The sequence below is a fragment of the Micropterus dolomieu genome, linkage group LG12, assembly GCF_021292245.1.
Source record: "Micropterus dolomieu isolate WLL.071019.BEF.003 ecotype Adirondacks linkage group LG12, ASM2129224v1, whole genome shotgun sequence".
In the NCBI taxonomy this organism is placed as follows: Eukaryota; Metazoa; Chordata; class Actinopteri; order Centrarchiformes; family Centrarchidae; genus Micropterus; species Micropterus dolomieu.
Window position 1 is genome coordinate 24,129,065 of NC_060161.1, and position 16,410 is coordinate 24,145,474.

General features: G+C 38.2%; 1 protein-coding gene across 3 annotated transcripts; it reads right to left on the bottom strand.

Moving 5' to 3' along the window:
- Positions 1–204: 204 nt before the first annotated feature.
- On the bottom strand, positions 205–13,932 carry LOC123979789. Of its 3 annotated transcripts, none has more exons than XM_046063865.1 (14): positions 13,888–13,932; positions 13,741–13,776; positions 13,344–13,613; positions 11,808–12,056; positions 11,374–11,646; positions 7,832–8,131; positions 4,453–4,719; positions 3,318–3,578; positions 1,821–1,928; positions 1,672–1,687; positions 1,477–1,574; positions 1,235–1,285; positions 1,081–1,146; positions 205–902 (listed from the first exon to the last, which is right to left on the bottom strand). In XM_046063865.1, exons 1-14 carry the CDS (start codon positions 13,922–13,924, stop codon positions 895–897), a joined length of 2,040 nt encoding a protein of 679 aa, XP_045919821.1. In that variant the 5' UTR covers positions 13,925–13,932; the 3' UTR covers positions 205–894. The 3 variants fall into 3 exon arrangements, with proteins under 3 accessions (XP_045919821.1, XP_045919820.1, XP_045919819.1); XM_046063864.1 differs by having other exon boundaries at positions 1,821–1,925; positions 11,796–12,056; XM_046063863.1 differs by having other exon boundaries at positions 11,796–12,056.
- Between the last annotated feature and the right edge of the window lie 2,478 nt (positions 13,933–16,410).

Sequence of the window (16,410 nt, forward strand, 5' to 3'; positions counted from 1 at the left end):
TTTAGGCTTACTAATAACCAAAAGGCTTATGTTTATATATAACTTATATATGCTCTTGCTTGTACGTGTGCTTTTTAGGAAAAAAGGAGTTTGGGGTTCGTAAGTAGCAGACAATCAGAGCAGGGCCAAATTTAGGAAAGAAGAAAACATTTTATTGACAGTAAATATGTCAAATTTTACAAATACAGTAATCCGTAACGGCAATATACTCCAAATTCCCTTAATTTTTTTTCAGTTTTGTGAGTTGGGAGAAACTTCATAAACTTTGTGTAAAGCTGTCTACAACAAATTCTTAATTATCATGGCTTCTTAAAAATAATAATAACTATAATACATCAAATAATTTTTTCTCTTGTGTCAAAATATTGTGTCAATTTGTCCCAACATATAGGCTACTCATCTAGATAGATTATGTCTCTAACAGCAGATGAATTGAGCTGCAGAGATGAGTGCAGTGCACACACAGTATGGTGAATATACTCAGTGATGAAGCCCAGAACTGCAGGGACAAAATAAAACAAAAATTAATGACATTACCAAAAATGCTACTTCAGTTACAAACATTTAACTGGAAGTTTAAAAAGACTGGAGACAACAAACCACCCTGCTGAACTCCATGCTGACATGAAAAGACACATATATAGACCTATGCCATCACACCTACAGAATAACTAAATAATTGCAATAAAAACATACATCAGTATATATACAGAAACAAATTCAACAGGGAATTAAATCCAACATATTAGAATTGTAGTTCTTTCATATGATCTCATGTTAAATGATGTTTGCATGGCATCAGCTGTATAATTGCAGTCAACACATTTTGAAATTTTTTCACGTTTTTCATGTTGTTGTCTTTGCTTGTCTCATTTCTTGATAATGCATTTCTCTTTATGGACCTGGAAATCAAAACAAATACAAGTGAATCATATATACTTTACACATTAACCTATAACTTCCCAGAATTTTAAATTTGAGAATTTTAGACCCGTATTTTGATTGTAATTTGAACTGCATACTGACCTACAGTTATATTTACCTCTAGTGTATTGAATAATGATGTACTTGTGTACTCACTCATATTTCCAAGACCTTCGAGCTGAATCTCAGAACTGACATTTATGTATTCATCTACTCCTTCACCTGAAATTAGAAAGTATTTTCTGGCTTCAGTTTTAATCACTCAAAATAATTTTGGACTGTGTTGCATGAATCAGAGTTTATACTTTACCACTTCCAGTGTTTCCAGAGCCACTGATTGTTTCATAGACACAAACATCACCTACAGGTCAGAAACAAACTGAAGGTAAATAAAGTCACTTTAAAGTCCATGATATCGTAAGAATTGATTTAGTGTGTTAACTATGCTGCAAGGGGAATGCTCTTATTATTCTAAATATAATCATTAATTTGAATATAGAAGAGTGTCAGAAAGAGCTGTGAAAGTAATTCAAGATTAGATGGAGGACTGACCATGGTGAAGAGTGGAGTATACTTGCTGCAGACTTTCATATTGGTTGACAGTGTGGACTGTAGCAGAGCTCTGATTGGTTCTCTGAGACTGGATGAGCCTGAAACGTAGTAATATAATATACATGTAAAAACTACTAAAAGTTAAAAGTTAGTAAGTTGTGTTTAAGGTGAGATAAGAGACAGTGTTGTACCAACCTGTGAAAACATGTATCTGTGAAAAAGAAAGTAATTATTACATTTTGTTTTTCAAACTGAAACACTTCTCCATGTCTTGACATCAGATTTCCTCAGTGATTTTAAAAGAACAGAGTGATTTACCTAAAATAAACATGAAAAAGTCTCACCCTTTGACTGTTTGTACACACACAACAGCAGAGCCAAGGGAACAATCAGTAAGATACCAACAACCAGCCCAACGATCAACAGCACAGGAAATGCTGATCTGGACGCTGCTGTAATAAAGAATAATTAATTATGCATTATCTTTATCTTTAAAAGGATTACACAATCAAGGGTCTAGTGGGCAACATGACTGAAAGTACGTCAGTGAACTGGAAAAATGTAAAACAAGTTCATCATAAACATCAAAGCATTCTTGTTTAATTTTGTTATTCTCGAAAGAATACACTGAAGAAGGGGTCATATTTATCCCATTTACGTCCCATCGGCAGCAGCTAACTTCCATCACCAGGACCTGTTTTTTGGGGGGGATGAAAATCATCATAAAAAACAATGAACCTTATGTAACTACATTTGGCTGATAATGATGATTTATGTACTTTATTTTTAGGTGACCACGTGTACTGAGTTTCTGTGGAATATAACTACCACATGACTGCACAGGTTAGGTCAGGTTAACTTTATTGTCCCCAAGGGGAAGTTCTGCTTGGGCACAGTGCAGAGTTGCTTCATAAAAAATATCACAAAAGACATCACACATCAACAAGAACCTGAGAAGCATCGACATGTTGTACTTCACAAGAGGAAAATATAAACACAGAAGAAAAAGGACATTGTTGACAACACAGTTCCATAGATTAAAGTGCTAGTGTAGTTGTTGCACATTGCTCCATTGAACTGAAGTTTGTGTAAAGTGCATTTGCTAAGGTGCTAGTATGTTTATTGCACGTTGCCCTATTGCACCAAGATTGCAAGAAAAGAGCTGTAGTGCTCACATATTTATTAATTTTACACTATTTTACATTGTTCAGCAGCTTAATGGATAATTTTAGGCGATTTGCATTTTGGTACACGGAGTCTTCTTCCGGATGGCAGGGTTTCGTATTCAGGGAAGAGGGGACGTTGAGGGTCCGATTTTATTTTCCTAGCCTGTTTCATAACTACCTGGTCATACATGCTCTGTACAGGCTCATAGTCTCTCCTTCCTGTAATTTTCATAGCTGTTTTGTGCATGTTAGCAAGCTTGTTTTTCAACTTAACTGTTAAGTTGCCGAACCATGCAGTAATTCCATATCTGATGACACTCTCTAAGATTGAATGGTAGAAAATCATCATGATCTGAAAATCATCATGATCTCACATCATACAACCTTAGACAGCTTAAAAAAATAAAGCCTCTTCTGCAATTTGTTACACAGGTTGTCAACATGTGTATTCCAGCAAAGAAGACTGTTAATGTGAACACCTAAATATTTGTACGAGGACATCTGAGTAACTTCCTGGTTTTTAATGACCACTGGCTCATGGTTAGTAACTTGCCTTGAGTCGAAGACCATCTCCTGTGTTTTCTGGATGTTTAAAGTTAGACTACAATCGCTGCCAAAGATTATTTAACTAAGTACTGAGTTAAGGGTCTGAATACTTATGTCAATCACACTCACATTTTACTGAGATCCAGCTCTTTGGTGATGATCGACTCCCCTGATGTGGTGAATATTTTCCTTGACATTTATAAAAGCCTTCATCTGACTTTGATACTGCAGGAATAGTCAGCTCCCCTCTGGTATCACTTTGGATGAGTTTATCATTTTTATAGAAATTTACATTAGAAAGAACGTTTTCTGTCTTCAACTTGCAGCCGAGTGTAACAGAATCTCCCTCAGCCACAGGATGGACAGGGCTCACCAGGATCAAATCACTGTCTGTAAAAAGATCAAGCAGGATGTTTTGGTCAGAGATCAGCTGGTGCTGGTTGAACAAGCTGATGCACGATAATGAAAATAAAATAGTATGAATAATAATAATAATAATAAATAATAATATATATATTTTTCATTTTATTTTAGAGATGCCTAGTAGCTGAACAAATACCTGACATCAGACAACTTGTGTGTGTAAAACTTGTGTAAATGTTCTTTCTATCACATGTACAGCAGGTTTCTAAATATCAGCAAACCAGCATAAAGGTTATAGTTTGTTTCACCTTCACTTGTGCAGATCCCCCGTAAACCAGGCCTTTCAGCTGTGATTGGATGATGTAGCGTTTTATAGACAAAATGTTGACGAATGATGAATGATGTTTGGCAAGTGAAATACAGTACATGCCAAATTACCTGAGCAGCCAACCTTCATCATGTGTCACTACGTTCTTACTGTAAAATGAATGCTGGAAAGGGTGGCACCTTGGTGATGCACATGGGTAAATTTGAATGCTGAATGGGTTTACACATTAAGAACTATTATTTGTTGTCAGCCGATGTGAACTTTGTGTTAGTGTGCTATGGAGGACCTACTGAGGGAAAAAGCTAAGGAGCCACGGTAGAGCCAAATAACTCTACAGCTAGCCCAGGTATAAAATAAATGGTGGATAACTATTATCATAAAGATGTCAGTGGGCAATAAAATCCATATGATGATTTCTTGGATAATATTGAGAAATTATACTTAACTAAAGCTGTTGAGTTTGTTTATTGGTTTGTTAGAAGAAACGTCAAGTTTAACTCTTTTCGGGAAAAATATAGTATTGAATGAGTATTGAAATAATATATATTTTATAAAAATGTGATAAAAACTCACTCTGCCCAGTGATGTTGACTGCATTGCTGAACTGTCCTGTTTCAGACTCACACCAGACCACTCCATCAATGTACTGTGATTTATTGGTGTTGCATGTGGATCCAGTCATTGTCCCCCAGGAAGAACAGTGTGTCAGGTGGCCAAAATTAGAAAACCTCCTCACTCTCCACTTAGTAGAGTTTCCTTCACAGCTCAGTGACACGGACTCTTCAGTGAAGTGCTGCACTCTGTCAGGACTCACTGTGAGAGACGCTGCTGGATGGAAATCTGAAAAACATCATTTAAATAGGGGACAAAAAAAGCATGAAAAATGAGAATAGAAAAAAACACACACTTATAATCAATCTTGTTTGATTTGTTTGTAATCTTTTTGATTGTTTGGTGAATAGAAACACAATATCTCATTCATAGAGGTTTAAAATGAGATTAAAAACACAAGGGAAATAAAGCTATAGGTTTAGTGTAGATAGAATCATTTTCATTATTGAGGTGTTAAAACAGTTAAACAGTGCTGAAATGTGCAACAGTGTAACATATTGTACCTTTATGCCATTACTGCAGAGGGGATGTGATACATCTATAATCTATAGTTCACAGAAGGTGGATAATGCAAAGGTGCATACATTGTGTTTCTGCTCTCTGGGTCAATAACTTCTACTTTAACCCCGAAAAGAGAAGACAGGAAGAAGAGAGCAGGCCAGCATAAAATGTGAGTGTATTAGTGATCTGAGGGAACTGTTCTATAGGGTACCTTCATGTAAAATGAGCAATACCAGAATAGAGAAAAAACAAATTTCAACTAAAAGTCCTGCATTTACAGGTTTGGGGGAAAGAGAGGACAGAAGAAACATCCATCTATCCATCCATCCATCCATCGTCAACCACTTATCCTGCGTACAGGGTCGCAGGGGGCTGGAGCCAATCCCAGCTTACATCGGGCAAAAGGCGGGGTACACCCTGGACAGGTCGCCAGTCCATCGCAGGGCCACACATAGACAAACAACCACTCACACACATTCACACCTAAGGACGACAGAAGAAACATAAATAATGAAAATGAATTAGGACAGAAGCAGGGAATGAATAATGTAAAAAAATAAGCATGTAGATCTTATGTATACTAAATGTATTTGTTTATTTCCCAGTCGTGGGCATTGGTGGCATGTATTCAAATTTAACACATTTCTATAGATAAAAAATGAAGTAAAAAATAAGTAGTCAATCCCTGCTGTTTTGTCGATATATCTTACAAAATGTGTTGAGTCTCTACCACTTGTTTTAGGTATGTTATGCTAAAAAAAATAATCACTAGGTGTAAATAAACAGTAATTAATATGCTTTAAGGTCACCTTATTAACAGTAGTTACCACAGGCATGGAGACTTCTTTGTGGAATTTTCAAAGGTAAGCCATTTCAACATATCAAGCATCGCATTAGTGCAGATGGGCAATAAAGTCAAGCTCAGCACACAATCCAGGCACATCAGCTGACAGCTCAGCTGATTCCTCTCTTAGCATTCATTCGCAAATTCCATACAAGGCTCCTTATTTAAGCTACTGTAACCTGCCTGCCCTTGCTGCTTCCTTTGCAAGCAGCTCATAACCCGCCAACAACACAGCTCCACCTTTCAGACCATATCTGATAGGGATGCACAATAATAATCGATCCAATAAAGTATGCCAATATAAGGCATTTTTTCATTATCAACCCGTTCTGACTCCCAAGTCGTCACATATGGACGCATGGTCAAGAGCCATAGTCGTCAGTTTGTAACGTACTGGGGATCCCTTTATCATCATAGTTCAATGTAGCGGGGGAAGCCCTGTAGCATCGTTTTGCTTAGGTAGGTATGATATTTAACAGAAAAGACTGCGTAATGAGGTGGTTTGGGTGGATGGAGGGCCAGAATCCCGAGATCCGTGTCCTGTGTGAAACAAAAAGTCAAAATTAAATATTTTTATTTAGGCAAGTTACGTAAATTGTGACGTTAGTTATCTTGCTTGTTATCTGACGTATGTAGTTATTTTAACCCAAACTTTTCCTAACCATAACCAAGTAGTTTTGTTGCCTAAACCCAACCAAGTACTTATTGTGCCTAAACTTAACCAAACTGCAACGTTTCACGACTAATAACGCGCCATTTAAAAATGTTGAGGATTCGAAACGCTAGCGTTTTATATAACATGCGCCGCTGCTTTTGACGAGCTCTGGTCGCCACGTTGCTGCACGTAGATAGAGCCACGCAGACAGTGCAGGCAGCTAGAGTGAAACAATCATGTCATGAAGGTTCAGATGTTTTCACTGTTTCAGAAGAAGACAGCACTACTGCATATGGCATCAGTCCTTCCTCCTGTCCTTCTTCCCTCTGTCTCTGCTGTGATCACTGCAGGTAACCAAGTGCCAGTTTGAAGCTACATGGCAAACTAAGCTGAACAGTTCAATTTACCTCGTTTGGACATTTAGCTAATTACAAAGCTAACGTTAGCGCGGTGGGCTTTTATAACATAGGATGAGAGAGTTGGACAGAGCAGATTAAATAACACTTTCAACATGTTATGCTTGTTGAACAGATGTATTGAAAAAGTATTGTCTTTTTACACATGCAGTTTTATTGCATGTACTGCAGTAACGAGGATAGAGAGAGAGATCCCAGAACCGAGCCACACCTCCAAACATAATTTCAGTGGCGCAAATATCGGTTTCTTTATTGGAAGTTTTCCTGACTAAAATTAGAGAAGAACAGAATTATATTACCTCTTATCACTAAAAAAGTATAATAATGAATATTTTTATAAATACATGGATGATGATGATGATGATCTGAATGATGACCATTACCAAATAGAGGATCCTGATTATTATTATTATTATTATTATTATTATAATGATACTTTTTCACATGAAGCAACATCTCAACTGTTTGGTAGAGGGCTTCATTGTTGTGAATGTCGTTACGTTTGCCCCAAGGAAATAAAAAATGCAACGAAAACATTTTCCATTGCTTTTTTCTTAGTTGGGACAAAATACGACGATATACAAATTCCATAAATGAAAAATTTGTGAAAAGTAAATAGAAAAGAAAAAAATATTTTTAAAAGCATTCAAGGTATATAATTGAACATGTAATATAGTACTCTTACAGTAAGTTCAATTAAGTTTTGGGCTTCCCAAGTCAAAGCTTTGAACAAAATGAGCACAACAATGGATGAAAAGGGGGTCAGGAGATTTACTCATGTTAAAATTCAGTCAAGTCCAGCAGAATAAGGAAATAACACCATTCTGTTTTAGAGAACAGTTGGAAAACTGAAAATTTGACGTGTTGCTGGTGTAAGATAAAAAAAGGTCATAAGGTCACCACAGTAAGTCAAAATAAACCTACCTGCAGACCAGACAAATTTTGGTTTGCTCTCGTCAGTGTAATACACTGGATCTCCTCTTTCAGCTCTGCACTTATATCCTGCTGTGTGTGTCTGTCCATGAACGATGTAGGAATCCTGTTCAGTCCCGTTGCTGCTGCCAGGTAGCAGCTTATAGCTGTAGGAGCTGCCTGATAGTTTGGGAACAGCCTTATACCAGAAGAACCTCCATCCTGCAGATGGATCTTTAACACTACAGCTCAGAGTTACTGAGGCTCCAGGACTCAGCCAGGATGGAGACACAGTGAGGACAGGCTGGGGCTCTGTGGAAAAGTGATTATCCCAGGATGAAAAATGTTGTAACGTACACTATATTGCCAAAGGCCATCCCATTCTTAATCCGTGGTGTTTACAATGGAGTTGGCTCAAACTCTTCTAAGCAGACTGTCTACAAAGTTTAAGATTGTTGTGATGGCCTAACTAAGCCACACAGGGTGACAGCCAGCAATGGTAAATACAGTACACAAATCTACCATGTTTTGTTAAGTACACTGGTTAAGTTCCTTTTGCAGTTAGCCTTACCCCAAATAATTGATGATTTCCAGTTACAGATTACACCGTTTATTTGAGTTGTAATATACATTTATTTGCTTTTAGCCCTGCACTGTTTAAGTGGAGTTCACTCATTTTCACATTGTGGGGTTAAGTAAACATTTTCTGTTGTATTAACCATTATTGTTTCTTGTGTTACCATGTTGGAGGGAGGTCTGTCCTGGGGCCTGTACCACGAAACGCGTTCAACATACCCAGGATATCTTTACAATATCTGGCTTAACTAACCCCAACAATTATGATTGCGATAAGCGGTACCACCAAGCTGGCAATTTACTCAGTAAGTCAACCCAGGGTTTCCCAATACAGCCATGAGCACGTTCACATGAAAGAGGCGGTGTTAGCAGCAGAGGACCAATCACAGACATGAACAAGCCCACTGGCAGCAGAACGTCATATTTTACAGCAAAAAGAGCAAATTGTAACTACAGAAATACGACATAGTCCAAGTAACACAGCTGCAGCTGACATATGCAGGGAGACGGAAAATCGGCAATGGTTTGAATGCCTAAATGAACAGGCGTAGACTAGTCTATAAAAGGCTAATGCGTTGATTTGATGCATTCTTGGGCGCTGAGTAAGTGCTCGTTCCACCTCATGTTAAAAAACTTCTGGTTACTTCAAAAATGAGATTTATTTATTTATTCACTTTCAAAGGTGTTCCAAACATTGTTCTATATTAACTTCATGAAGCAATGAAACAAAAAAATCCATTCATGCCATAAAAGGTGCTCCAATAGTGGTTGAAAGACTGAATCTCAACATTTAGGGTACTGAAAACTCACCTCATTACCTGCACTCACATCACAAGAAGTGGGGCAGAACATGACCAGTCTCTGTGATAGCCTATAAGTTGACTACTAACCTACAATAAATAGATAAATAAAATTTATTTCAATTGCCCTACTAAACTGCTCATAATATTCAGCCTCACATAAGAAAAGTAAAACCCATTTATTTTAACGGCTGCGACGGCCTGTATGAAACAGACTGGGAGAAAATAAAAAATATGAAACACATTTCAAAGCAGTAAGTAGGCTTACTGTAAAAACTTGTACAATAACAAGCTTTCAATCAGTATCTGTAGGATAAAATTGCTATAGCCGACAATAGTTTCTCCACATCACCGCAGCAAACATAAAACATTAAATCTCCTACAGATGGTCATTTTCCAAGGAAGCCTATTGATCAGTAGACGGCGTATTTATAGACTTGATCTTTTATCTGGAATATAACACGCTCCGGAGCAGGTTAGCCGTTCAGCATAGCCATGGCGATCCACCCCGGTAAGAAGAGAACCACCATTGTGGTGCCGAAAACCCAGAGTTAACCCTGAAGTTACCTAGATAAGCTCATATCCTGCTTTGTGATACAGACCACTGGTGGAAGAAAGGCGTGACCAAGGGTGGACGACTTTTATATTCTGTGGCTTGCCAATCAAACCGTACCATGTGCTGCCATGTTGGAGGGAGGGTTTAGTTTGTTTTACTTGTAGTTAGTGTCCATTTTGTTTTCCCCTTGTGTGTAAATTTGTTTGGCCAAGCCACTATATGTGTTCCCTTGTGTCTCATTCAGTTAGGTCAGTTTGTTCAGTTCATATCCTATTTTGTTGTATGCTGTTTTGATGATACCATAAATCTTCAATTGATAGCAGAGTCTCAATTAGCCGCCTTCCTGGCCTTTACTGGCCTGGTGTGGGAACACATTTAGACAAATAAACACAGGTCCTCATTAAACGCCTGGTCTGGTTTTTATTTAAGTTCTTTGGATGCATAAAACCTCTTAAACTGTGCCGGGTCGCCCACTTTAGCTGCTTCTAAGCTGCTCAGATCATTAATACAAATAATAATGTTTAAAATGTATGATCAATATGTCAGTATGGACATGCTACACTGTTAGATTTGGTTAGATTCTCCACAATACAACGGTTCAGTTCATTTAATTGAAAAAACAAGCCCCAAAGTCTAATTCTTATAGATTTACCATGTTACCTGCATGGTAAAAGAGATGAAAAGGGAAAAAAGGGCAGACTCACATTACCTTTGAAGTGCTCCTTAAGTCTGACTGTGTCCCTTCCTTAATTATTTCAAAATAGAATCAAAATAGCTTTTCATAAAAATTAATCCAAGTTGTGAAGTCCACACTTCTCACATTGTTTTCATTATGTTGCTTTCTTCAAAATAAAAGCCCATAAGTCTGTCGGAGCTGTACAATGAAATGTATTTGAAATTATTATCTCAGTGGAACTAAGGGGCCAAGCCCAAACACTGAATTACAACCAGCAGCTGCTCAGCCATGGAAACCCATTCCATGAAGGTCTCTACGCACTGTTCTTGAGCTAATCCAAAGTCCACATGATGTTTGGAGGTCTGTGCGTCCCAGCATGCACTCTGTGATTTTACGTTGCCTACCACTTTGTGGCTGAATTTCTGCAGTTCCCAGTCACTTCAATTTTGTAATAATACCACTAACAGTTGACCGTGGAATATTTAGTAATGAGTAAATTTCACAAATGGACTTATTTCACAGGAGGCAACCTATGATGGTACCACGCTTGAATTCACTGATCTCCTGAGAGTGACCCCACTGATATATGATGCATTGGCAATATTATTGTTACACATTCATGCCAATAAAGCTAATTTGAATTGAATTGAATTGACCCATTCTTTCACAAACGTTTGTAGAAGCAGTCTGCATGCCTCGGAGCTTGATTTTATACACCTAGGCCATTGAAGTGATTGGAACACCTGAATTCAATGATTCGGAGGGGTGTCAAAAAACTTTGGCAATTTAGTGAATCTGTGGAGGATAACATGCACTGCTTGCACATTCCCTTCTTGCTTTATCTCACTTTAAATATATAGTATAAATATGAATGTGCTTAAAATATAGTAACCAAAACATTTTTTTAAAAATGATTTATATTTAGCAAACTGTTGATATGACTTACTGTCAGATAGTTTCAATGTGAAAGCATCACTCCACTCTGTTGAAGACTTCTCACTTTTTGGTTTGCCTCTACAACTGTACTCTCCGTTATGTGATGAAGCATTTCCGATGATGTATTCATGCTGTTTTTGAGGTTTGTATGAGCTGGATGTTTTCCATTCGTACTCCCACTCAGTGTCTCCTCCGTCCTTGATCTCACATCTCAGACTGATCGTCTCTCCTGAGTATATCTCAGACCAGTTTGGTTGCAGAGTCACAACAGCCCTGTTTGTGACTGTTCAAGAAGCCACAAATAATAAAATAACAAAAAGGTTAAATGTTTTTTAGCCTTAATCTTAATTAGCAATAATGTGTATACATTTACTTTTCATCATTCATTGTGTATTTTGAACTATAATTCTAAATTGTCAGTTTTGTCAATACCGATTGCATTACTGTGCTCTGTGTAGTAAACTGGGTCTCCCCTTCCTCCTCTGCACCAGTAGAGTCCTCCCTGTGAGACACTGATTTGTCCATTTGAGATGAAGACAGCATCTTGTGTGTTCAGGGGTTCAGAGGTTTTCACTCCTCTGTACCAGAAGTATTTCCAACCAGATGACGGGTTCACAGAGCAGCTCAGGGTCACACTGCCCCCTGCTGGACTGACTGTTTTCTTTTTGCTCAGTTCAGCCTTTGGTCTGCGTGCTGTTTGATTTAGAAAGACATAAAAACAGTGATTAATCCTGTCCCTAAGAAAATTCAAATGAGAAATATATAATCCAGCCTTCTTGGTGGGGCAACAACTAATTGTAGAAAATAATAAAGAAAATATTAAATCTGTGTATATTATTAAAATATAGTCGAGTAGTCAATCAATGAAATCATTAGTAGCTATTTTTATGTTTCACACTTAACGACTGAAGCTGTTGGCCACATTAACGTAACAATGGTTAAAGTTCAAACACATCTTTAAAAATGAATGACCATTTAGACACAGCCTTCTCTTTGTGTCCAGTGTCTCTAAGATCATCTCTCTGCTTCACTCTGGGAATGCTACATGTCTGCAGCTCCTTCTGGCAAAATGTCCCTGAATGTTGAGACTTTAGTTTGAAAACTACTTACGTTCAATTTTCAGTTTTATTGGTTCTGATTCTTCGTCCTCATCAAATTTACACATGTAAGAGCTCCCGTCTGACAGTAGCTGAATGGTCATTTCAACTGTATTTGGTGATATTATTGATGACTGATGGTTTGTGTCCCTCTCAATAAGTGATCCGTTTTTATATAAGACAGCGTTCTTCTCTTCTGTCTGAGTCCGATGTCTACAGCGCAGAGTCACTGATTCTCCTTCATACACAGTGGATGCAGGATTTTCCAGGATCACATTCTTGTCTTAGTAACACATGTGGTTCTTTGTTTTACTAAGTCAGCTTTAAATAAAAGAACAAATCTTTGAATACTTGTGATGATATATTAGTGAATTGTATTTTTAGCATACTAATAATTTCACTTTAATATTAACTTGGAGAGCCCTGCGATGGACTGGCGACCTGTCCAGGGTGTACCCCGCCTTTCGCCCAATGTCAGCTGGGATTGGCTCCAGCCCCCCGCGACCCTGTACGCAGGATAAGCAGTTGACGATGGATGGATTAACTTGGAGACAGAAGAAGCTTCTTAACTCACTCTTACTGTAATAAATAATGATAGATTTACTAATAAATAAATACGTTTCCCCATCTCTCTTATGTAAACCCCTTAGTGTGAACTTTCTTGTTCTCCTTTTAGTTGTCATGATTATGTGATAACAGGATTACACAGTTCTACAGCTGCATAAACAGCTTTAGTGGAGCTGGTCAAACTTTAAGGTTTATGAATCTCAAACTAGTTTTGACACTAAAATCCAACAAAATTGATACTTTATATTGTCAACATGGCTCATAAATACAGGTTTTTAGTAAACTTGGTCATGATAGTAAAACATTGATGACTTACCTGATACAGTTAGAGAGACATTGTTACTTTCCTTTATCAAATATGTTGAGACCTTGTGATGACCAAAGCACTGGTATTCACCACTGTGGCCTGTATCTAGTGGTTGTAATGTGTAGTTCTTATTTGTGTTGTTGTGGAGAAATTCTCGACCATCCTTGTTCATTCCGTAATACCAGTCAGTGTCTTTTCCTTCCCTCATGTCACATATGAAGGTCACAGACTCTCCAGTAAATAAAGGGGACCAGTTTGGCTCAATGATCAGCAGAGAATCTAGAAACCAACACAAGATACATGGAGTGAAATGAGAAATACACTGACAGACGAAAAAGGATGCGTTCAAGAGTGATGCAGAGTCATCTCGATGAATATATGAAAAGACTGAAACTTGTTTAATTACCTTGAGAATGTCCACAGTGGAGAAGGATATTCAGCACTACAATAGAGTTTGAAACTTCATCAAACTGACACAAACTATCCAATATATATTAAAGCATTATTAGTCGCTATAACTATGATTTAATCAGAAAAAGTCAGTGATACTCACAAAAACATTCAAGCACACAGAGGAAAGTGTGCCCCATCCTCACATCCAGCACCGACACTCTGCTTTTGAGAAACTGTCTAAAGAGAAACCTTTAAACTGCAGCATATGAAGAGAAACCAGGAACTGTGGAAAAACAGAAGATACATTTCATGTAAGTATTGGACTGGAAGATTTCTCAAACCTCTTCTACGTGTAGAGTCTTTGCTTCCTTCCCTTTTACTAAAAGCTCACAAAAAAATTGACTGGGCTTTACCACAGCATATTTTTTCCATTTTCATATGGAAAAACATTGCCCCCAGAAGAGTAATAGAGGAGGAATCCCTCTCCCAGGATGGACAGGCGCAATATATGTCTATCAACATAGTAAAATTACAGTATTGACACTCAAGATGGAAAAATTATAGAGAGATTTTAAACATACATGTAGAATACGAATCCAGGAGTACACTGCGCAATTTCCAGGTGCCGGTAAACAGACAGGACCTGAAAAAAGAGGACAGGAGGAGAAACTAGAGGGAGACAGAGAAAGTATGTAGTCAAAATAAGCAGCTAACTGAAAGTTAAGGCAAGAAGAGTGTAAGGTTAAAGGTTATTGAAATTAAACTAGATCAAGGGCGGGACTGCTGAACTACCAATCCACAACTGCTCTCCATGGAGGCCTGGGTCTCGGTGCAGACACCGCGGGGTGCCACCTGGGTGTTCAGAGGTGTTGTGGAGGCGGCCGTCTGCCCAAATTGCCGACCAGATGATAACCTATGTGGTGACACTGTGACCACCACATGTGCTCTACCAAAGTGGTAGAGGCCAAACAACAGAGATTATAATCTTACTATTGAATAACCTGCTTTATTTAGATTCCTTAATTTTAGATATATGTCTCTGGTGTAAGCAGAGATCGTTCTTATTTGTAAACCTCTGTTAAATCCGACAAATTAATACATTAACTCTGAAACATGTCTTGATCCATCCTTGGTTTTCCACCAGGGTATTTATTCATTTATTTATTTATCTTTGTTAAATCCACACCCCTACACAGCCTGGTACGAAAGAGGATTGGGGCAAAATGTGAATTTTTTTTTTTTTTGAGTTCTGAGAAAAAAAGTCTGAATTCTGAGATTGAGGGTGCTTTCACACATGGGCTGTATTCGAAAACCGCAAAATATACTAGTAGTACGTAGTAGTTTGGCCCAAATGTAGTATGCAGTATGCAAACAAAAGCAAAATCTGAAGTACGCCAAAAATACCCGGATGGCGTACTGATTCGGAAGAATCTCTGGTATGCATCAGACCAGTCTATCTCGCGTACTGTGGCCCATTATGCAAAGCGCTAGACCTGTAATAACAACAACCCGTCTTTTCTTTAGAGGACAACAACAGAACTTGTTTTACAATTTTCATAGGCTGTTTCATCACTAAATCCACTTCTAACAGGCGAGAAATCAACTGTGTACATTTTAAATATCGGCATTTTTAGGGAAATTGTTGACAAATTGAAAATGTGCTCAAACATTTTCGGGGTTGAGAAGCTCCGCAAATGCAGTGGGGGAAGCTAATGAGCCGGCCAGTCAGCTCACGGAGCTCACAGCCACACAGACCTCTGCAGCCAACACAGCAGATGAGTCCAGCAACAACTTGAGAGGAAAGACCCGCAGCTGTGAGACAGTTTAAATGTTCGTACCGCTGTTATTCTGTCATTACCTTCTGAGTAATGTTGTAACATTAAATAAAGAGACATCTGGCTCGTGATGGACAGGCTTGTGTAACTTAAAAGCACTTTGATAAAAAAATAAATAAAACAATAGTGGAATGAAAGGGGACTGTTGTCGCTTTATTATTATCATTATTCTAAATAGACATTTTTAGTGTAATGTTACAGTTGTGGTTCTAGCACTTGCTTTTTATTTGCTTTTATTTTATATAATTCTTATTTATGCACCAATATACCGAAGCAAACATCTGCTACAGATCAGCTGCAGCCTTGTTCTCATACATAAGATTTTAAAAAAGAATGAGTTTTAAGTGTACTTACATTTATATTCCTCTTATTGTTCCGATTTTGAAAACCGGAAACTAGCAAAGCCTGGTGCAGCATGCTGCGAAATAAATCTATTTAACAGTTTCATACTACATACTATACCTCATACTGTATGCAGTATACAGTACATACTACATACTGCTGTTGCCAGTAGTATGTAGTATGTAGTAGGCGGTTGCGAATACAGCCTTGGACCGTTTAGTTTTGTTCCGGAATAGATATTTTGTTCCGAATCAATTTGAATACGTCACGCGTTCACACCGCACTATTTTAAAATATCACCGACCGTCCGCAGCGGGCCACTCACTCAGCAATCTCCTGTCCCTAGCTCTGTATGCTCCACCACCCCACTCCCTCTCCAGTAGCCTACAGGTTGTGTCGCTAGTACGACCGACGCACTGTGAACAGTTCGTGATCGTTCCCTCTGGCTGGATGAATATTACGCATGATCCATGCACTACTGCAGCTGGGGGCTCTCCGCAGCGCCA